General features: G+C 41.8%; 1 protein-coding gene across 1 annotated transcript; it reads left to right on the forward strand.

Moving 5' to 3' along the window:
* The first annotated feature begins 220 nt into the window (after nucleotides 1-220).
* On the forward strand, nucleotides 221-22,705 carry TDRKH (tudor and KH domain containing). The gene is made up of 14 exons (XM_052637373.1): nucleotides 221-323; nucleotides 15,476-15,612; nucleotides 16,230-16,336; nucleotides 16,943-17,132; nucleotides 18,019-18,158; nucleotides 18,265-18,586; nucleotides 19,676-19,836; nucleotides 20,000-20,172; nucleotides 20,409-20,473; nucleotides 20,758-20,909; nucleotides 21,134-21,235; nucleotides 21,488-21,581; nucleotides 21,787-21,874; nucleotides 22,053-22,705. The coding sequence occupies exons 2-13, from the start codon at nucleotides 15,489-15,491 to the stop codon at nucleotides 21,837-21,839; spliced, it is 1,683 nt and encodes a 560-aa protein (XP_052493333.1). The 5' UTR covers nucleotides 221-323; nucleotides 15,476-15,488; the 3' UTR covers nucleotides 21,840-21,874; nucleotides 22,053-22,705.
* The last annotated feature ends 681 nt before the right edge of the window (nucleotides 22,706-23,386 follow it).

Genomic DNA, 23,386 nt, shown 5'->3' on the forward strand with positions numbered 1-23,386 from the left:
GCAATCTCAACCTCGTCGGCTTTCCCTGGAGTCTATTGGCTGACCTGGTGGGCCGGGCTCCGATTTCCATCCGGGTAATTGGGTACCAGCACGCAGCACAGCGCCGTCGCTCAGGGGCAGCTCCCGCGAGGATTGGTTTTGAGGAGGAGGTTGATTGGTCGGGCTTGCAAGCCGGGCATTGATTGGTGCGGGCGCTGAGGGGGCGGGGAAGTGGCGGCTGAAGCGAGGCTGGCGGGCCTGGGAGTGGTGCTGCTGCTGAGAGGCGGCTGCGGCCCGAGGGGTGAGGTGCGAGGCACAGCGCGCGACGGCTGACTCCAGGAGCGGTAAAGGCAGGGACCAGGAGCGGAGGTTTGGGGAGTGGGGGAGGCTGAGCCAGGGACACCACTAGCAGCAAGAAGGCGGGGAATGTGGGGCTGAGAGAAGAAAGGTGCCCCGGGCGAGACGAGGGTGTGGGGCCCGGGAGCCAGCTTCTGAGCCTGGGGTGGTGAGGCGCTATGTGGGGGCAGCTTTCTCCCACCCCGGGGCTAGTAACTGCTTCCAGAGCAAGTGCGCTCGTCCCAAGGTAGACATCAGCGGACCCTTGCACCGTGCGAGAGGGTTTGCCCCAAGCCAATGATTATGTTTGCCTATTTCCCAAAGCTTTTTCTTTAATGGTTTTCAGTATTTGTTTTTCCAATTTCCCTCTGTAGTTTTTAATGCAGAAAAAATCGTGGGTTTTGGCTTAGGACTCCTGTGTCACAGCTACTCTTTCCTCAGCTGAGAGAAATGGGTGGAGGCTTTTTTCACTCACTGGTTTAAAAATAAATGTACCAAGAATGACAACATTGAATGAGTTGCTTCAGTTCGACAAACCAATCACCATGTTTTAGGTACCTTGTAGGTTCTGGTTGTTAGGAGATACTGGGGTGATATATCAGATCCTGGCTCCCATGGAGTTCACTTTGTGTTTTGAAATGCATATCAGATAGTTGTTAGCAACTGTTTTAATACAAATATCAGGAAATGTCAAAGTTAGCTTTTACTGAAAAGCGTTGCCTACCTGTATTTCTCAACCTTGGGATGACCCATATGTCTTATGTGTAGCTCAGATGGTTAAAGCGTCTGCCTACAATGCTGGAGACTCGGTGTTCGATCCCTGGGTCAGGAAGATCCCCTGGAGAAGAAAATGGCAACCCACTCCAGTATTCTTGCCTGGAAAATCCCATGGACTGGGAAGCCTGGTAGGCTACAGTCCATGGACTCGCAAAGAGTCGGACACGACTGAGCGACTTCACTGTCTTTCACTTTCTATGATCTTAAGGTCTAGTCTCCTCCTTACATTCAACTTGAAGTAATAAAATCAAACACAAGTTAGCGTTTAGTACTATGGTTTTGGCGCAATCCCTGGTAGCTCAGATGGTAAAGCGTCTGCCTACAATGCCGGAGACCTGGTGTTTGATCCCTGGGTCAGGAAGATCCGCTAGTGAAGGAAATGGCAACCCACTGCAGTATTCTTGCCTGGAAAATCCCATGGACTGAGGAGCCTGAGGCGACTTCACTTTCCTTTTTTCACTGTAGAATTATTCTCATTTCCATCATATTTTCCACTTTTAATTTTTAAGAGAAACTTAGCAATGTGAAATGATATGTATGTTGTAAACTATACTTGATTAATATTAATCAAGTATGTATTCTTTGAGATATCAGCTGATATTTTAGCACAAACCTCATTCGTAGTATCTGAAGGGATGTTAGTAAAATTTAGGTTTTGTTTCAAGTGGAAGTCACCCAGTAAATTCATCCATGTCACAGACAGACATTCCCCACCACCCCCCCCACAACAGAGCATCAGTATTCTATCAGACACTACCATCTACCAGGTGCTCAAATGAGAAATGTGATAGCCAGCTCCTTGGCTCACCCTCTGACTTTTCCATAAATCAATTGCTGGCTCTTGTGTATTCTTCCTTTGAAAGCCCTCTGAACCCTCTGTCTGCTTCTCTCCATCTCCATCAGTGACACCTGGACTAGCCTCTGAATTGGTCTCCCTACACCGGCTGTTGCTGCCTTCAATTCATTCTCACTACAGACATAGCCATTAATCAATGGTTATAAGCAATGCAAGGGCTATGAAGGGATGTTTGGAGTACTATGGAAACCCATAGCAATAAAACCCAGCTTAGTACAGAGTCATATTAGGGTCATTCTGTCCTCTCTGAGACAGAGAAAAACATTTTGAGGTGTTCTAGAGACCCTTTGGAAAACCTCAAAGTTAATTAGAGGTAAAATGAACTTTATTTAGAATTTGAACTTTGGGAAGTTTGTCAAAAATATCAAAAAGTTTTGAGACTTCCCTGTCAGTGATTAAGACTGAGCTTCCAACACAGGGAGTTCCAGTTCCATCCCTGGTCTGGGAACTAGGATCCCATATGCCACTGTGTGGCCAAAAATTTAAAAAAATAAAAATTTAAACATATCAAAAAGCTTTAAAACACTTGGTCAAATAGGATTATATGTGGAACAATTCTTAGTCACCAAACCAAAGTGACAATAAAAGATCTCAAAGGCAAATATAGAAATGTATTTCTGTTCCTCATATCTTTTTTCTGAAAACATTTTTCTTTCCTTGTATACTTCAATGTTTCCCTTATTCTAGTAGCTTAAATTGCGTATATTTAGAATTCTCAGTTCTTAAAACTCTAATTTTTAATGAAAACTAACAAGCAATTATTAACTGTTTTACATTAGCATTCTGTAGATTGGCAAGCTTATATATAGTATGTAATATTTATATACTATTTATGCTTATAAATAGTACATCAATGCTATTTATGGTTTCTAGAAAACATGTGCTTTTTAATAGAAAATGTCTTAGCATGGCACCAAACCTATTAAATAGTTCCAAATATCTTTAGTTTCTTTGTAAAAGGAAACCTATATTCACTAATGCTACAGTATCTCACTTTATTTGGTAATTATCTATTCAGTAGACTTTCAGCATTTAACTTAATTTAGCAAAATGCTGAAATTTCAAACTACCAAAATATGGAGAGCATTTTGGATAGACATTCCCAAAACATAATTAGTCTGAAAGAGTTTACCTAAAGGCCCTTATTTCATTTACCTCTATTTACTTAAAAGTTTCATCATATCAAGTTATTTTCTTGCCAGCAAATTTTGCAACAGATTTAAGGTCTTGTTTGATTTCTAGTAAATCTAGGTACAATAAAAATATCATCCATTGTGTTGATGATTCTAAAGAGATACATATTATTAATTCAGCAAACTTAAGCTAACTTTAATACCAGATATTGATTCACTATTGAGTATTTACCAGGTGTTACCAGAGAATTGGCTTCACCTCTTGGTGGGTGTCAAGCCATAAAACCAAGTCAAAGACTGGGAGAAAAAAGGATTCATTACTTGCAGCAAGTGAGAATGCTGAGGATCTTTCCCAAAACAGTGTCTCCTCAAATAGCAAAACTGGTGGGTCTGTGTAAGGACACATGCATATTCGTGAAGGGTCTTGGGTGATTGAGAGTCCTCTCTTGAGTTAATTGAAGTCAGGAGAGTCAGGAAAAGACAGTATCATCCCTTAGGTGTCAGTTGATCTAGTGGTTCGGTGCTTCAAGCTAATCTTTAAGACTGAAATAGAACCTGGAGTTCTGTTAACAACTAATAATAATATCTTTGCTGTTGTTACTTCTGTTGCCTGATAAGCCGTTGTTTTCTGGATTCTTTGTTCCCTTAAAATCATTACTTACTGTCATGAGACCTGTTCAAGGACAAGCACTGTGGCCAGGCTTAGGTCACAAAATGACTTAGGCTAAAAATGGCTTCTCTACTGTCAAGAAAACAGTGTCCAGGGACCTCTTATCCTATCTGCTTACAAGATTATGTGAAATTTCTGAGTATTTATATAGATGTTTTATTTCCTTTAAGCCAATATATAGAGTTCTTTTACAAATTAATTTTGGCAATACAGCACATCTACCGGAGAAGGCAATGGCAACCCATTCCAGTACTCTTGCCTGGAAAATCCCATGGACAAAGGAGCCTGGTAGGCTGCCATCTATGCGGTCACACAGAGTCGGACACAACTGAAGCGACTTAGCAGCAGCAGCACAGCTACAACACAGATACATAACAGACACCCTATAGTTTTCATTCCAAAATTTCAGCCATGAATCAGGGACAGTAATATTAAACCCATCAGTTACAAGCAAATTCAAATTGGGTTTCTGGCAGATGGAACAAGTCAGTCACCTTTTTAGATGGCTAAACCCTTTCTACTAATACTTAATGGAGAAGATAGTTAAGATTTTGTCATTGACAAATTCTAAATTACCTACACGCTTCCTGAAATTTGCATTTTATTTTTTAAATTGAAGTGTAATTGATTTACAATGTTAAGTTAGTTGCTGGTGTACAGCAAAGTGATTCTGCTATTCATATATACACGTATTATTTTTCATATTTTCCATTATGGTTTATTACAGGATATTGAATATAGTTCCCTGTGCTATACAGTAGGATGTTGTTTATCTACTTTATATACAGTAGCTTGTATCTGCTAATCCCAAACTCCTAATTTATCCCTTCTCCATTCCCTTTCCCCTTAGGTAACCATGGGTTTGTTTTCCATTGTCTGTGAGTCTGTTTCTGTTTCGTAAATAAGTTCATTTGTGTCATATTTTAGATTCTGCATGTAAGTGATATCATATAGTATTTGTCTTTCTGACTTATTTAGTAAGATCTCTAAATCCATACGTGTTCCTGCAAATTATAGTCTTTTTTATGGCTGAGTAACATTTGTGGTAGAGTAATACTTGTACCACATCTTCTTTCACTACTCCTCTGACACGTAAGTTGTTTCCATGTCTTGGCTAATGTGAATAGTGCTTCCATGAACATAGGGGTGCTCATATCTTTTTGAATATGGTTTTCTCAAATATATGCCCAGGAATGGGATTGCTGAATCATATGGTAGTTGTACTTTTCATTTTTTAAGGAACCCCCATTCTGTTCTCCATAGTGCCTGTATCAATTTACATTCCCACCAACAGTGTAGGCAGGTTCCATTTTCTCTACACCTCCTCTAGCATTTATTGTTTGTAGACTTTTGGTAATGGCCATTCTAACCAGTGTGAGATGATAACTCATAGTAGTTTTGATTTGCATTTCTCTAATAATTAACAGTGTGTTGAGCATATTTTCATGTGTTTTTTGACCATCTGTCGTCTTTGGAGAAAAGTCTATTTAGATCTTTTCCCCAGTTTTTGATAGGGTTGTTTTGTTTCTTTAATTGAGTTGCATAAGCTATTTGTGGTATAATCTGAAGTCAGGGAGCCTGATTCCTCCAGCTCTTTTCTTTCTTAGAATTGCTTTGCCTATTCAGGGTCTTTTGTGTTTCCATAAAAATTTTAAAAATTTTTGCTGTTAATTCTGTTAATTTTTGCTGTTAAGTGTCATTGGTAAGTTAATAGGGGTTGTATTGAATCGGTAGATTTCTTTGGGTAGTATATTCATTTTGACGATATTGATTTTTCCAATCCATCTGTTTGTCATCTTTGATTTTCTTCATCAGCATTTTATAGTTTTCAGAATACAGGTCTTTTGCCTCCATGGATAGATTTATTTCTAAGTGTTGATATTTTATTCTTTTTGATGATAAATGGGATTGTCTCTTTAATTTCTCTTTCTAATCTTTCATGCTTCAGTCATGTCCAACTCTTTGCGATCCCATGGACTGTAGACCACCAGTCTCCTCTGTCCATGAAATTCTCCAGGCAAGAATACTCGAGTGGGTTGCCATGCCCTCCTCCAGGGGATCTTCCTGACCCAGGGAAGATCTCTTAAATCTCTTGCATTGGCAGGAGGGTTCTTTACCACTAGCGCCACCTGGGAAGCCCCATAGAAATGCAAGAGTTATGAATTTTGTATCTTGGAAGTTTACCAGACTCACTGAGCTCTAGTAGTTTTCTGATAGTATCTTTAGGATTTTCTGTGTATAATATCATGTCATCTGCAAACAGTGACAGTTCTTTTCTTTTCCAATTTGGATTCCTTTTATTTATTCTCTGATTGCCATGGCGAGGACTTCCAGAACTATGTTGAATAAAATTGGCAGGAGCAGACATCCCTTGTCTTGTTCCTGATCCCCTAGGAAACATTTTCAGCTTTTCACCATTGAGTATGATATTACCTGTGAGTTTGTCATATATATCCTTTATTATGTTGACATAGGTTCCCTCTATGCCCCGTTTCTGGAGAGTTTTTTAAAAATCATAAATTGGTATTGAATTTTTATCAAAAGCATTTTCTGCATCTATTGAGGGGATCATATGATTTTTATTCTTCTATTTGTTAATGTGGTGTATCATACTGATCAATTTGCAGATATTGAAACATCCTTGCATCTCTGGAGTAAAACCCACTTGATCACGGTATATGTTTATTCACATGGTTGGTATTTGAGAATTTTTGCATCTACGTTCACTAGTGATTTCACCTGTAATTTTCTTTTTTAGTGGTATCTTTGTCTGGCTTTGGCATCAGGATGATGGTGGTGTCATAGAATGAGTTTGGAGTGTTCCTTCCTCTGCAGTGTTTTGGAACAGTTTCAAAAGGATAGGTGTTTATTCTAAATGTTTGATAGAATTTACTTGTGAAGCCATCTGGTCCTGGACTTTTGTTTGTTAAAAGTTTTTAAATCACAGTTTCAATTTCAGTACTTGTGATTGGTCTGTTCATGTTTTCTATTTTCTTCCTGGTTTTCTTTCCTTTCTTCTGAGAAAGGAGACTGTACCTTTCTAAGAATTTTTCCATTTCTTCTAGGCTGTCCGTCTTATTGGTGTATAGTTGCTTGTAGTAGTCTCTTATGATCCTTTGTATTTCTGTGGTATCAGTTTTTCATTTCTAATTTTATTGATTTGCACCCTCTTTTTTCCACGATGAGTCTGACTAAGGATTTATCAATTTTATCTTTTCAAAGAACCAGCTTTTAGTTTCATTGATCTTTTTTGTTTTCTTCATCTCTATTTCATTTATTTCCGCTCTGACCATTATGATTTCTTCTACTAACTTTGGATTTTGTTTTTCTTTCTCTAGTTTTAGTTGTAAGGTTAGGTTGTTTGAGATTTTTCTTGTCTCTTGAAGTAAGATTGTATTGCTATAAACTCTCAGAACTGCTGCTGTGTCCCATGGGTTTTGGATCACTGTTTTCATTTTCATTTGTCTCTAGGTATTTTTATTTCGTCTTTGATTTCTTCAGTAATCCATTGGTTTAGTAACATATCGTTTAGCTTCCATGTTGTTTGTTTTTTACCTTTTTTTTTTCTTGTAGTTGACTTCTGATCTCAGTGTTGTGCTTGTTGTGGTTGGAAAAGATGCTTGATATAAATTGTTTACTATCATTACTCTCTCTTGTCTAACTTTCTATGTTTGTAGCCTCTGTTCCCCGGCCTGCTGGATTGTAGCTTCTTGCTTCTGTTCTCTGTCCGCTTGTAGGTGAGGTTGGTCCAGGGGCTTCTGCAGGCCTCCTGGAAGGAGAGACTGGTGCCTGCCCACTGGTGAGTAGAGCTGGGTCGTGTCCCTCTGGTAAGCAGGAGCGTGTTTAGAGGTGGCTGTGGGACAACTGTAAGCAGTCTGTCTGCTGATGGGTGGGGCTCTTTCCCACCTTGGTAGTTTTGTTGTGGTTGTTGTTGCACTGGGTCTTCATTGCTGGCTCTTTTGCTGCTGCACACAGGCTACTCTTCGTTGCAGCACATGAGCTTCTTGTTGCAGTGGCTTGTCTTGTCGCAGAGCATAGGCTTCAGTGGTTGCAGCTTGTCAGCTCAGTAGTTGTGGCACATGGGCTTTCGTTGCTCCACGGCATATGGAATCTTCTTGGACCAGGGATCCGCCCACGTCCCCTGCATTAGCAGGTGGATTCCTATCCGCTGTACTACCAGGGAGTCCCTGTTGGTTGTTTGACCTGAGGCATCTCAGCACTGGAACCTGTAAGCTTTTGAGCGGGGCCAGGTCTCAATGCCAAAATGGTGACCTCCTGGAGAGCTCACACTAAATATTCACTGGGTCCCCTGCCACCTGTCCTTGCCCCCACTGTGAGCCACAGCCAACCTGTCTCCCCAGGAGAACCTTCAAGACCTCCAAGTAGGTCTGGCTCAGGCTTCTGTGGAGTCACTGCCCTGGGTCCCAACACACGTAAAACCTTGTATGTGCTTTCTAAGAGTAGAGTCTGTTTCCCCCAGTCCTGTGGTGCTCCTGCACTCAAGCCCCACTGGCCTCAAAGCCAAATGCTTTGGGAACTCCTGCTTCTGATGCCAGATCCCCAGGTTGAGGAGCCTGACTTGGGGCTCAGAACTCTCACTCCTGTGGTAGAACCTCTGCAATATAATTATTTTCCAGTTTGTCAATTGCCTACCCAGTGGGTATAGGATTTGATTAAATCGTGAAAGAGCCCCTCTGTCTTGTTGTGGTTTCTTCTTTGTCTTTGGATGTAGAATACCTTTTTTTATTGGTTTAAGTCTTTTTGTCAATGATTGTTCAGCAGTTAGTTGTGATTTTGTGGTTTTCGTGAGAGGAGGTAAGCTTAAGTCTCTCTGCTCCACCATCTTATCTCTTCAGTATCTGGTAGACTTTTTCATGATGGCCATTTTGCACAGTGTGAGTTAGTACATCATTGTAGTTTTGATTTGCATGAAATTTGTATTTTAAAAAAACAGTCCAGGGAATTTGCTGGTGGTCTGCACTCCCACTGCAGGGGGGCCAGGTTCAATCCCTGGGGACCGTGGATTCCACAAGCCACACAGTGCAGCAAAAAGAAAAAAAAAAAAAAATGGTCCAGATAAGAGCTCCTGGAAAAGACCAAATAGAATATTTGCTTCTCAAAGGCATAGGAAGAAAAACACAAGTTCCTCCTTGGATACTTTGTTCCTTAAGGGCTAGATATTTGTTCTTCAGTACTTGCAAGCCTCTTAATAAGTGAGGTTTTGTTGTTGTTTACTCACTTAAGTCATGTCCAACTCCTTGTGAGCCTGTGGACTGTAGCCTGCCGGGCTCCTCTGTCCATGGGATTTCCCAGGCAAGAATACGGGAGTGGTTGCCATTTCCTTCTCCAGGGGATCTTCCCAACCCCTGGAAGGGAACTCTTATCTCTTGAGTCTCTGGCATTGGCAGGCAGGTTCTTTACCACTGGCGCCACCTGTGAGTTTTGTATTATTTCTGGAGGCCACACCTCTGGTCCTATAAAGACTAGATTTAGAACAAGTGTTAGGGGAAGCACACTGACTGAAAACCGCCCACCCTGGCCAGGCACCATAGTAACTATTTGCATGAGTTACTTTATGACTGGAGGTCCAGGTAAGAAACATGGAACTCATAAGCCACCACTAACTGGAAGAGTTCGGGAAAGAACAAAAGGAGACACCATGTGTCCAGTCACCTTCCATAATCCTTCTCATTGGCATCCTTCTTGGCTGAGCAATGCATGTGCCACCAGGAAGGACTCTGAGCCAGGATGACTGGCCAAAGACAACCTGGAAGCTAATCCCATCACCACAAAACCTGAGACTGTGAGCCATGTGTCAGAGCTGTTTTCCTGGGTTCCCTTACCCTACAACTCTCTGCCCAGGAGCCCTTTCCAGTAATATTTCTTGCTTGGTTAGCACATGTGTCTGCTCAGACAGTTCATTTCTGAGTGTTAAGAGAGGAGCCCATTTTGGGGCCCTGGAAGGGATCCCCCTTCCTGCAACACAAGGACAGTGTTTTTTAATTCCTCATAAAACTGAGTAGCCACCTCAGTGCAAGGACTGACATATGCATTCACTAATGCTGGAATTTTATGTTCCCTCATTTAGCTTGGGGAACAGAGACCCCACCTCCCTCCAGTAAAATTCCTCTCAGGTTCTGAATATCAGCTATGATTAGTTTAGTCAGGCCAGTGATAACCCATCTTGGCAATCCATTTACAAACACTTTTAAGGATTCTTCCTGGGCTTAAGAAATTATTTAGCTATGGTCTACAGCCTCAGGTGTCCCATTTCTTTTTTTTTTTAATTGAAGTGTAGTTGATATACAATACTGTGCCAGTCTCTGCTTTACAGCAGAGTGACTCAGTTTTACGCATATATATATTTTTTTAATATTCTTTTCCATTATGGTTTCCTGCACTATGTATAGTAGGACCTTGTTTATCCATTCTAAATGTTTGCATCTACCAGCAAATTCCCAGCTGGCCCCTCCTCTCCCTCCCGCTTGGCAGCCACAAGTCTGATCTCCATGTCTGTGAGTCTGTTTCTGTTTGTATAGGTTCATTTGCACTGTGTTTTAGTTTCTACATATAAGTATGGATCTGTCTTTCTCTTTCTGACTTCACTTGGTATGATAATCTCTAGTTGCATCCATGTTGCTGCAAATGACATTATTTTGTTGTTCTTTGTGGCTAAGTAGTAGTCCATTGTGTATGTATATATATATATAATCTTCTTTGTCCATTCATCTGTCGGTGGACGTCTAGGTTATTTCCATGTCTTGGCTTTTGTGAATAGTGCTGCTGTGAACATAAGGGGGCATGTATCTTTTTGAATTATAGTTTTGTCTGGGTGTATGCCCAGGAGTGGGATTGCTGGATCATATGATACCTCTGGTTTTCTGAGGAACCTCCATACTGTTTTCCATAGTGGCTGTACCAACTTGCATTCCTCAGGTGGTCCCATTTCTAAAGGTAACCATTTAATAGTATCTCCAGAATGGAAAGGCAAGTCAGAGAGAGGATTATTAGAATGAGTATTCAAAGATAGAGGGGAGCAGTTTTTAGGTTACCTATCATTAATCTTTCATTAGCCTTCTACAACAAATCTTTCAAGGAGGCTATTTTGAAATTTTGAAGTGTTTTGAGCCTTCTGCATATCAGTTAAAATAGGTAGAGTAGTTTAAGATGAGAGCTGTCTAAAATTTTAACTTGGAAGTTTTTCAATTCACAGAATCCAAAGCTTTAAAAAGCTAGCCCTGTACAAATATTTCTCCCTGCTAACCTAATTTTTTAAAGAGAAAAATTCTTTCCACTATTTCTAGTAGACCCTGCAGGCAGAGTTTCAGGAGACTGCCAGCTTTTAACTGCATTCAGAAAATCAGTTTTGGAATGCCAAAAAGAGAACCCAGTCTTGGCCATTTCAGGGTGGGGTTTCCTCTAATTTTTGGTTAAATATTTGCAAGCATATGTAAACCCAGCTGGTATTCCGTAGGTGGCTATCTGTCTGCACAAGAGTTTGGGCCTTCGAGGCACAATTTCCCATTATTAACTTGGCAACCTAATTCAGATATGAGATACATACAGTCTGAGCAACATTATAAGGGCAGTATAGTGGATCGAATGTGGCTGCTTCTGAGTCTAGCTCCCCAAGAATGTTATGCTTTATGGTTCGAGCAGGCTTCTGGCCAGTGGGCCAGTTTGGTCGATGCATGGTGCAGATACACAGTGGAGAGGAGAGAGAAGGCCAAAGGGCAGGGGAAATTTTTTTAATTTTTAAATTATCCTCAACTTGCCTTAGAATATGAATTTTTATTTCATCACGCATAATATGAAATTATGACCCCAACCTAGTTTCCTTAGGACAGGAAAAGTCTGGGTGAAATGTACTAGTTAAACTATTATTTAAAGTCTTCTCTCTGATTTTTGTTGCACAAATGGTACTTTCTTAGCCCCCAAGATAGAACTGTATTAAAAAACAAAAACAACAAGCTCTGAAATAAGTGCTGGAAAGGATCAGAGAGATACAAGTGGAGGAAAGAAAGAAAGAAGGGAAAAATCATCCTCAAATTACTCTTTTTAACATCTGACAGCAAGTCCATTACTAAAAATTTAGCAGATTTTAGTTTCCTGTCACCTTCTGTGACCTATTAGAGAGCTTAATATCCAACAGTCAGTTCTTTCACCTGATAAAATATTTGCATTGTATATGTAAAACAAAATGCAGTGTGTGCTAAGTTGCTTCAGTAGTGTCTGACTCCTTGAGACTCTATGGACTGTAGCCCACCAGGCGCTTTAGTCCACAGGATTCTCCAGGTAAGAATATTGGAGTGGGTTGAAATACTCTCCTACAGGGGAAAAACAAAATAGAATGTTATTAATGTTCACCTCAGATATGCAGATGACACCACCATTATGGCAGAAAGTGAAGAGGAACTAAAAAGCCTCTTGATGAAAGTGAAAGTGCAGAGTGAAAAAGTTGGCTTAAAGCTCAACATTCAGAAAACTAAGATCATGGCATCTGGTCCCATCACTTCATGGGAAATAGATGGGGAAACAGTCTCAAAACTGTTACTTTTTGGGGCTCCAAAATCACTGCAGATGGTGATTGCAGCCATGAAATTAAAAAGACGCTTACTCCTTGGAAGGAAAGTTATGACCAACCTAGATGGCATATTCAAAAGCAGAGACATTACTTTGCCAACAAAGGTTCATCTAGTCAAGGCTATGGTTTTTCCACTGGTCATGTATGGATGTGAGAGTTGGACTGTGAAGAAAGCTGAGTGCCAAAGAATTGATGCTTTTGAACTGTGATGTTAGAGAAGACTCGAGTCCGTTGGACTTCAAGGAGATCCAACCAGTGCATTCTAAAGATCAGTCCTGGGTGTTCTTTGGAAAGAATGATGCTGAAGCTGAAACTCCAGTACTTGGCCACTTCATGCCAAGAGTTGACTCACTGGAAAAGACTCTGGTGCTGGGAGGGATTGGGGGCAGGAGGAGAAGGGGATGACAGAGGATGAGATGGCTGGATGGCATCACCAACTCAATGGACGTGAGTTTGAGTGAGCTCTGGGAGTTGGTGATGGACAGGGAGGCCTGGCGTGCTGCAATTCATGGGGTCGCAAAGAGTCGGACACGACTGAGTGACTGAACTGAACTGATCTGAACTGAATTTGTTAAAGTAAAAAGCAGAATGGTTGTAAGTGTATTGATGGGCTAAGGAATAAGACTGTGAAGACAGAAGTGACACGTGACAGAGCAAGGATACTTGAGAAAGCACATCCTGTTCCCCTAGTAGAAGTGTTAGAATATAAGGCTGTGGAGATGATGGGCAGAGATTAGGTTATAAAGTACCTTTCAAACCACTGAGCTTACATGTAGGCAAGAGAGTTGCTGAAGAATAAGAGGAAGTGTGTTCATTCAAAGATGATTATTGACCAAATACCTATTAAGTGGCTACTATGTACTAAGTACTGAGGAACAAAAAAATTCCTGCCTCTGGGGAGTTAACTTTCCAATGGGGAAACAATCAAAATGAACACCTTGCAGGTTATTATAATGACTGTGGCTTTTAATCACCGTGAAATGGAAAACCGTGGAAGGATTTGAGCAGATGAATAACACTTTTCACTTATTCCAGCTGTTATATGGGGAATAAATTGGACAATGATAAAAAGCAGGGAGGTAGTTAAGCTTTTTAATAATCTAGACAAGAGATAATGGTGGTTTTGAGCAGATGTTGGTCATAGCAATAGAGATGTTAAAAAGTGGTCAGATTCTGGATAATCAATGTAAAACAAAAAGGATTTGCTTCCAGGATAGATGTGCTGTTTGAGGGGAAGAAGAGTAAGATTTTTAGCCTGAGGAACTGAAAAGAATGGAGTTGCCACTAACTGATAGGGCAAAGAAGAAAGGAGTGAGATCTGGAGTACTTAGCAAACTTGCATTTGCTAAGCTTGAGATACCTATTAAACATCAAATGGAGATATTTCATAAGAAGTTGGATGTACAAACCTGGAGTTCAAAGCAGTCCCCACTAGATCTATGAATTTGGGAGTTAAACATCAGCAAATAGATGTGGCTTAAAGCCAAGATGGAATGATTCTTGAATAAAGAGGGCAAAGGACAGAGCCCTGGGTCACTCCAGTGTTCAGAGGTTAAAAAATGGAGCAAGAACCAACAAAGGAGACTGATGGAGCAGCCAGAAAGGGAGAAGGAAAACCAGGAAGCAGTACTGGGAAGCCAAGTGTAGAAAGTGTCAGAGAAGAGGGAGTCACCAGCTGTGCCAGACTCTGGTGGTGGGCGAGGTAAAGGGAGGACTGAGACTTGATCATTGGATATAGCAAATCCAAGTCACTGGTGACCTTCACTAGAGCAGCAAGGGTGAATTCAAGGAGGGAAATCTAGCGCAGAAGCATTGACACTGAGTTTTCTTGTAAAAGGAAGGAAAGAAATGAGTAGTATTTGGAGGAATAAGTGGAATTGAGAACGAATTTTCTTTAAGAAAGAAATAATGGCGTGTTTGTCTGCTCGTGGAAAGATTTGGTAGAGAGGAAAACATGAATGATGCAGCATAAAGAAGGAGAGCAACACTTACATGAAAGACTCAGTGCTAGAGCCAAGATAGTTCATCCATGACCACAGGAAGGAAGATAAAATACTAGGAGGTGGAGGCGGATGGATCAGTTTGGAAGTCAGTTAATATTTTCTCCAAATGCTTTACTTTCTCAGTGAAATAGGAAGCAGACATCAGTTGAGAGGGAGAATGAAGAAGGAAGCACTAGAGGTTTGAGAAGAGATGGTATAAAATAATTGGGAAGGTGAGCAAGTATTGATACATGAAATAAAGAAATAGAGTGAGGGACATATTAAGATATGCTTGGTAAGAAAATGAAGATACAGTGTCAGAGAGAGAGACTAATAGCAAGAAGACCGTTACAGTGGTCTGAGATTTGATGAGCAATCAGTTCAGGTACAGAGTTGGGGTCATTAGCATATAGATAGTAGTTCAGGCTTCAAGTATGGATAAAATTGTCCAAAGAGAGCAGAATGACGATAGCAATGGATAGAGGCCACTGGAAGACCAGCTCAAAACTCAGAAGACGCCTCCAGATAAATAGAAACCATGGGAAAGAGGGAAGAGAGGTGAGATTAGATAAGGCTTATATATGCCATCTAGGTTAATTACCTGGAAAGTTTTAGTTTTGATGAAGGACCAGGAGAAAATCCCCATTCACTGTTAGTTGAGGAGTAAGTAGAAATAAGGAGTACAGAGAATAAATAGACCACACTTCCAAGAAAGAGAAGTAGAAGTAGCAAAACATAAGCCTGGGCCTGGGGTGCCATTCCTTTCAGAGGCAACAGCATCTGCAAAGGCCAGAAGGCACAGAAGTGCACAATATAAGGGATTTTAAATAGTTTGATATGAAATGTGAATTTTAAAGAATATTTGATTCAGTTAATTCCTTGTTCCTTTGTCTTTTAAAGCTGATCAATATACAGCCCTCTTTGCAGGGGCTGAGCAGGGAGTAGTGCTCCTCTATTTAGTCATATGTGTGTGTGTCCCTCAGCTAACTTTCAGAAAAAATACCCTGTGACCTTTCACATGAAGCACACCTTGAGACTGCTCAAGCTCTTGAAATGGGAAATTAGGCTGTAGTATTCTTTGTAATATTGTAATGTGTTCCATTCTCTCTGGCGTAAAAGTTGTATGAAAGCTCCTTTCTCTTCATTTGCTTATTTCAGGAGGCGGCCGAAAATGTCCACTGAACGGACTTCTTGGACAAGTTTGTCCACTGTTCAAAAAATAGCTCTGGGCCTTGGGATCCCTGCCAGTGCGACAGTTGCCTATATCCTATACCGCAGATATAGGGAAAGCAGAGGTATGTGAAACCATGGCTGTACATACCGAAATGGTTAGACTACGTTCTGGCACTGTTAACTTGAAACTTCTTTCAAGTTATCATTTGTTGGGATGTAATTGGCTCTCTGTGAGGGACCTTTGAAACAGAGTTTTTCTTTTCTATGTTAATGTGAAGCTAGTCTGTGAAATAAAGAGCTCATTTTATAATTCTGTTGATTTGTTCCCTTCAGCAACACCAGCACTGTAAGGGATTCTGCTAACTGTTGGGTCCAGTTTCCCCACAAGCTGGACCTAGAGAGTAGGACTTAGAAAAATGATCTGTGTATAAACAAGGGAAGTTCTGAGCCTAATGGACTCCTCAGGCAACTTCTGGCCTTCATTCTTCTCCAGGAGTCATGTCTTGGGAGAAGTAGTTTGCCCAGAAGCCAGTGGCTTTTCCCATTTTAACATTTGAAAACGGTATCCCAGAGAGAATGCCCATCTTCTGGTCTTTCAGGACCCTTTAGTTCCCCCTCAGATGCTGCTTCTCCTTCTCTTTATGATTGATATCCTCAGTTCTCTTTGACAGCTTTGATTCAGGGGAGGGGAAGTAATAGCTTTGGGTATTGTCTAAATCTGATCTGATGATCTGTGCAGAAGAACGGCTGACATTTGTTGGGGAAGATGACATCGAGATAGAGATGCGAGTCCCCCAGGAGGCTGTAAAGCTCATCATTGGCCGGCAAGGAGCCAATATTAAACAAGTAAGTATGTGAGCAGGCAGCAGCTTTCCCGGGATTGATTTCTGCTGTCCATCCTCTGCCCCCATTCTGTAAAACCCACTTACACCATGTATATTTTAAACAAACAAAACAAAAATAGGAAGTTTCTAGCTGCTATTTTCCTGTCGGAGATGAGTACTTCTACTCCTTATAGAATGGGTGACTTAGCTTGAAATGGGGATTTTTAATTGGATGGTTCTCATCTTGGTATAGTTTGAATCATTCCTTTCTGCTATGGAATTACGAACTCATTAATCGGCAGCAATAAATTAATTGCTCTCTAATTCTTTTTACCATCTTCCATTATTCAGTTGGAATGTCAAGAAAACTAAATAATTGATTCTATAATCCAAATCTGGGGAAAGACCAGTCTAAACACAGAAAAACGGTTTTGGGTTAACTGCTGTTTAGGGTTGCCTTCGTCTCTCCTTCCATAAGTACATGTAATTGAGGACTGCTTATAAAACCCGATTTCACTGATTACTGTGTCCAGTTCCATCCACCTCCAGGGTTAGGCTTAGAGTATCCTCAGCTGACCCAGGTGAGAGCTCTTCCAGAACACACTGCCACGTATCGTTTTCTCTGCAGCTAAGAAAGAAGACAGGTGCTCGGATTGATGTGGACACAGAGGATATAGGAGATGAGCGGGTGCTGCTTATCAGTGGTTTTCCTGTTCAGGTGTGCAAGGCCAAAGCAGCGATTCATCAGATCCTGACAGAGAATACGCCAGTGTCTGAGCAGCTCTCAGTCCCCCAGAGATCCGTGGGCAGAATCATAGGTACCACCGGACAACTTTCTCTGCTGTTTCCTTTTTTGTTCCCTTTGCCTTCCTTTCTTTCACACCTTCTGGAGGGCTTTTCCTGGCCTACTTCCCCTTCACCTTGCTGAGGGAAATTGAGAGCAGAGCTTTACTTTTTTATAGAGCCAGTGGTAAAGCAAAACTCATTACCTCAAGAAGTTGTAAGAGAACTTCCCTGGTGGTTCGGTGGTTGAGAATTTGCCTTCCAATGCAGGGAACATGGGTTCGATCCCTGGTTGGGGAACTAAGATCCCACAAGCCTCAGGGAAGCTAAGCCTGTGTGCCACACTGGAGAGATGCCTGCATGCTACAGCTAAGACCCAACACAGACAAAAATAAATAATAAAAAATTTTTAAAGTATGACCTGAACCTTACAAATAGGTTCCACACAGGTTCAGGTAAATGTATTTACCTCATATTAAGACTTTTAAAGGGCAGCTAAGGATGCTCATTTTATCCTAAATCTCTCAAGACCGTGCTCTAGAAAGCGCTTTTTATGCCTTCTCCTAGAGCATCCCTCATGCTGCTGTGAGAGGCAGAGAAATGTCCTGTCCTTGGTCCAGTGGTTTCATGTAGGCTATCTTCTAATGAAGTGAGGCTGTGAAGTCTGCTCAGTGGCTAGAACATGAAAGTGACATGACCACATTAACTTAGCCAGTGTGTAGAATTTAAATAAAATGGATAGCGCAAATAATCTAGTACCCCCCTTATTACAGTAAGGATCTCAGTAGCTCCTGTTTTCCATTCGCTATCCTACATTGTTTGAAAATGAGCCCTGACTCTCACCTCATAGTGTATACAAGATAGTGACATCACGAGTTGTAGTAGAGGAAAGGACAGGGTTTTATGTATTATTCAATACAGGGAGAGGCGGCGAGACAATTCGTTCTATCTGTAAGGCCTCAGGAGCCAAAATAACCTGTGATAAAGAATCAGAAGGAACATTGCTACTATCAAGACTTATAAAAATCTCAGGAACGCAGAAGGAAGTGGCAGCAGCTAAGGCAAGTAGCTAACCTGAATTGTATCTGAGAGTAAGAAGAACCCTTTACTCCATCCTGGGTCAGCATCTGACCATGTAGATATCATCCCTTCTCTTATTTTCCACAGCATTTGATACTGGAGAAAGTTTCAGAAGATGAAGAACTTAGGAAGAGAATTGCTCATTCTGCAGAAACCAGAGTTCCACGGAAGCAGCCAATCAGCGTAAGAAGAGAAGAAGTGACAGAGCCAGGTGGAGCCAGAGAGCCAGCTTTATGGAGAAACACTGGCACTAGCTTAAAACAGGCTGCACCTCTGGCAGTTCCTCCCCACAAAGGAGATGGTGACGTGGCTGTTGTAGGACCAGAAGAGGGTTCCTGGGAGAAACCCACTGATGACAGCTTTCAGAGGTCTGGTGTCCAGACCAGTCCAGAGATGTCCATGTTTGAAAGTATGTAACAAAGGGGACCCCCTTAGCCATATGGAAGATAGACATACTGGCTATGTGTGTATGCTCAGTTGTGTCTGCCGGTTTGCCACCCATGGACTGTTGCCCGCCAATCTCCTCTGTTCATGAGGTTTCCCAGGAAGAATACTCTAGCAAGTTGCCATTTCCTTCCAGGGTATCTTCCCAACCGAGGGATCGAGCCCGCTGCCAATCCTGCATTGGCAGGTGGGTTCTTTACTACTGCTACCTGGAAAGCCAGAAATACTGGCTTAGATAACCCAGAATAAGGAAACAATAAAAAAATAATTTCTATTTTCTTGACTACATTTACAGTTCTTTAATTACAGATGGGACTTTCTGGTAATATTTTCCTTGGGTTAATACTGAACACAAATTTTTTTCTGAATACAAACCAGCTAATAATTAGAGAACAATATAGAAATATGCTCGTTCACAGGAAACTGGTCTGTGAGTAATACATCAAATAATTGAATTACATGGTATTCTTTCTTCAAACATATACAAATAAGTAAAATACTTTTGAGTCCAATATTTTTTCCTGTCTCATTACTGTTCTTAAAAATCTTCACCATTCAAGAAGAATGAAAAGGCTGTGGGCTTTTTCTTCTACGCATAGGTACTGGGATGGGCAGGGCAGACCAGAGTCCTTAAGAGGGTCATAGGCGTGTCCAGGTCTGTAATGAGTCGGTGGTGGAATACAGTCTGGAGCAGGCCCACATCTGTCCGCATATCTTCTCCCTGGTCCTGCTGCAGCTAGCATATGGGGATTTCCCTTCATTATAATTGGTGCTGATTTGAATACATGGCAGATGACAAAGAATGTGAATGAACTCTTAAGTACTCAATTACATAGAAAGAACAGAACATAGCTTATAGTACCTTTCCTTCAGGATGTTCTTGTATGATTCATCCACTTGTCCTCCAGCCATTTTTAAGTGTTATTAGCCACTTGGTATTTGTACCTCTCACCCCACCGATGCAGTCTTCCCATTTCAACCAGAGATGATTCTGATAATGGTCATCATATTAGATAATAATTCTGTAGCTTAACTTGCTTATGCCTGTGGTTAGTTCCCAGTCCGGACTTCAGTTTCCATGCTGATGAATTCCTAGAAGTGTATGTCTCTGCCTCTGAACATCCCAACCACTTCTGGATTCAAATCATTGGCTCCCGCAGCCTGCAACTGGATAAGCTTGTCAATGAGATGACCCAGCACTACGAAAATAGTCTGGTGAGTTGCTATAGGGACAGGGCTGGGGTTTAATGAAAGTCGTGATGTGTTCTCTTCCCTTTCCTGTGGAGCAATGGCTTGTTCTTTCTTCCTTCTGGTATTCAGTTTTTTAGCCCATCCCTTCCTAACTCTGCCCTCTCCTGGCTCCTCATTTCTTGTGTAGCCTGAAGACTTGACTGTACATGTAGGAGACATTGTCGCAGCACCTTTACCTACAAATGGTTCCTGGTATCGAGCCCGGGTCCTTGGTACCTTGGAGAATGGGAACCTGGACCTTTACTTTGTTGACTTTGGAGATAATGGAGATTGCCCACTGAGGGATCTCAGGGTGCTCAGGTCAGTGTGGAGTCAGGCTGGAGTCCCATCTGTTGACTCAGTCCTGGCCATAAGGTGGTGAGCTGTTGGCACTTCTCACTGGGGAGGAGGCCGGCGGGGAGGGTTGGAAGAGAACCTCTTTACAGAGATCAGTTAATTATCTTCTGCTGCTGGGTTAACTGGTGCTGTCTAGAAGCAACGAATATAAGAAGGCCCTCCTAGCGCTAGGATTCTAATTTTAGTTTCTTTCACTTTAGGAGTGACTTCCTAAGCCTTCCATTTCAAGCAATAGAGTGTAGTCTGGCACGGATTGCCCCCTCAGGTAAATTGGTCCTATTACCTATTGACTGTGCGTCCAAATAGAATAACTTTCATAGGGCATGTGGTGGGGATTCTCACATTCCCAGGCTTTTTGAGTTCTGGGGGCTCAGGCGCCTTTTCATCACCAGTGCCAGACAGCAACAGCCAGAAACCTGCCTGGCAGTCAGACATAGGTACCTTCTGAAGTAGACAGAAGTAGTTCCAGCTTCCCTCCAGGGCATAATCCCACCCCTGTCAGCACTGACCCCTTCTTCTTAGGCTCTGTCTACAATTTTTTTTAACCAGGTGAACAATGGGAAGAGGAAGCTTTGGATGAGTTTGACAGACTCACTCACTGTGCTGACTGGAAGCCCCTGGTGGCCAAGATCTCTAGCTACGTCCAGTCTGGGCTCTCAACTTGGCCCAAGATCTATTTATATGATACTAGCGACGGGAAGGTAAGACTGAGGTTCACTTGTTGCTCACTGTCTCTTCAGTATATTTACAGGCTCATCTTCTTTTCCTTTCCCAGAAATCCTTATTTGATGATAGTCCTGCTTCATAAGCTCCTGCTTAACTGAACCACCAAAGGAATTTTTTAAAGTATCAATCCCAGCTCTTCTGCCCTTCCTCTGATTTGCCCTTCTTTGAACCCAAGAAGCCTTTTCATTTATTTTCTCAGAAACTTGATATTGGGCTAGAATTAGTTCGTAAAGGATACGCAATTGAGCTTGCAGAAGACACGGAAAAAAACAGAGCTGTCCCACTAATGTTGGATGACCTAGTAAGTGAGCCATTATCGTCATTTGGGGTGCTGCTTTGGGACAAACCTTGTGCCTCAAGACAGGAGGGCTTCTAGTCACTCATGCAATCTATAGAACACCCTTAAGTACTCTGAGTTGCTCCACTAGTTGATCAAAGGAAGCACTGTGTCCCTCAGCAGCCACACCGGACTCTGTGAACAAAATGATGGGGTCGCTTCTCCTTTCCCACCAGCCAAACATGTTCTTCCTTTTTCTCCTGTTTGTGCCCTCAGGCCACAGAAATAGATGTCTCACTGAGCATGCTCACTGAGACCAAGAAGAGCCCTGGAGAGATAGCAAACACCCTGTCCTGCCTCAGTTTATCAGGTACAAACAACATTTGTTCCCTCGAGCATCTCTGGAAGTTACCAATTCTTAGTCAGCCTCTCCAAACTAGGGAAGTTGTGTCAAGATTTATCTCCTAACCAGAGTGGTCACTGAACGCCAAAAAGCCTATTTTTTTTCTCTGACCCTGAGTGGCAGTGCCTGCTACAGTAGGGCAGCATCTAACTTTACCCTCGTGTCTGAATAGAAGCTGCCTCTCTGTCTGGTGATGATAATCTTGAAGACGACTACTTACTCTGAAGTCCCCTCCAGTTGCCTCGGCCATCTGCTTTGCTGTGAGTAGAACTGTCCTCTCTCTGTAGCAGCCAGAGAGTAGTGAGGGTGACCACAGGGCCTTGCCTCTTCCCTGTATCCCATCTTATTACTACTTCTCTGCAGCTGCCTTCCTGCAGCTTTACTTTCCGTTTGAGCCCGTTCAAGCTTTTTGTGTCTCTGTGTGTGTGTCTTTGGCAGGTTTGGCATAAGACTTGGTGCCTGGAGAGAAGAGCCTATAATAGAGATCTATGCAGTTCTTCCTTCGTTATGTACATGACCTGGCTTGCTGTGAACCAAATGCATTTTCTTCTTCCACTGGACTACCCAAGAGCATGTGTGTTGGAGAGGGGCAGACACATGCCCCTAACTCCACCACCACCCCCTGTGCCCTGTGCAGTGTGAGTACTGCCACATGACTTTCAGGCTGCTTAGTATCCAGCTTGTTCCCCTCTGCCAGTCATAATGCACAGTACTGCTAGGCAGTGTCCTCTTTGAGGCTGGGAAACAGCCAGGGTTTGGTTATTGGAAATGATGATTCTGCAGACTGACTCACCACATCAGGTGACTCTGGTTAAGGGGAAATCTTTTGAGTGGTAAACTCAAAGATTGCAGTTAAGTCAGGCAGCAAAGGCAAAAATCAGCATAATTTAAAGCCTCAGGAAGTGAGAAGAGAATACTGCCTCCCAGCCTCAAATGCTGATGTGTTATTGGAGATAAGATTTTTAACAGTGCTCCAGCTATTTCCCAGTAAACTTTGGTTAAAATACAAGTAGACAAGGAGAAAGGTAACTCAGGAAATATTGCTATATTGCTGGTATAGTATCTATATCAATATATGTATACACACAGAGCCATAGAGAACTTGTAGAGCTGTTTAGATCATTTGGGGTGTTCTTTGCTGAATAAAGTTCTTAAGAAAGTTATCTAAAACTAAATGCTGGTTGAATCACAAGGTGGAAACAAGCCTATGGGTATCCTCTGTACTGAAATCTGGTAAGATTGCCTAACACCTCACACCACCTATGAAACAGCTATCCCTCTAATGTGCAGATCATATTCTTTCCTTAAAGGGACTTCAGAATTAATCATTCACTAAAACCTCACCTAAAAGAGGTAGATTAGAATTACAGAAACCTGGGTTCTAGGAATAGATCTTTGCTGTAAACTTATGGAGCCTGTTTCCTTACGTAGCATCTCTCCATTTCTGACAGTATTGTGAGGATCCAGTGAGAACTGTGAAGGTGTTCGAAAGTTGGTGGGAGAATAACGGTAAATTAACCTTTTTTTTTTTTTTTTAAAGATCAGCAAGGTAAAGTAGAAGACTTAAAACTCGTATATAAGACTCTGCTATGCAGGACTTTTTAATCTAGGAGTTAATGAAGTCTACCCATGTACTACATAGCAACTATATTTCCCCAGAAACACAATTTTCAAATTTTATTGTCTTAGAAAAACCTCAGTATCAATTAGCGGAAAGACTTCAGTAAAGGAGCATCTCTAGGTAGCTTGGGTGGTCCCACAGGAATCAATGA

Source organism: Budorcas taxicolor, chromosome 3 (assembly GCF_023091745.1).
Source record: "Budorcas taxicolor isolate Tak-1 chromosome 3, Takin1.1, whole genome shotgun sequence".
Lineage (NCBI taxonomy): Eukaryota > Metazoa > Chordata > Mammalia > Artiodactyla > Bovidae > Budorcas > Budorcas taxicolor.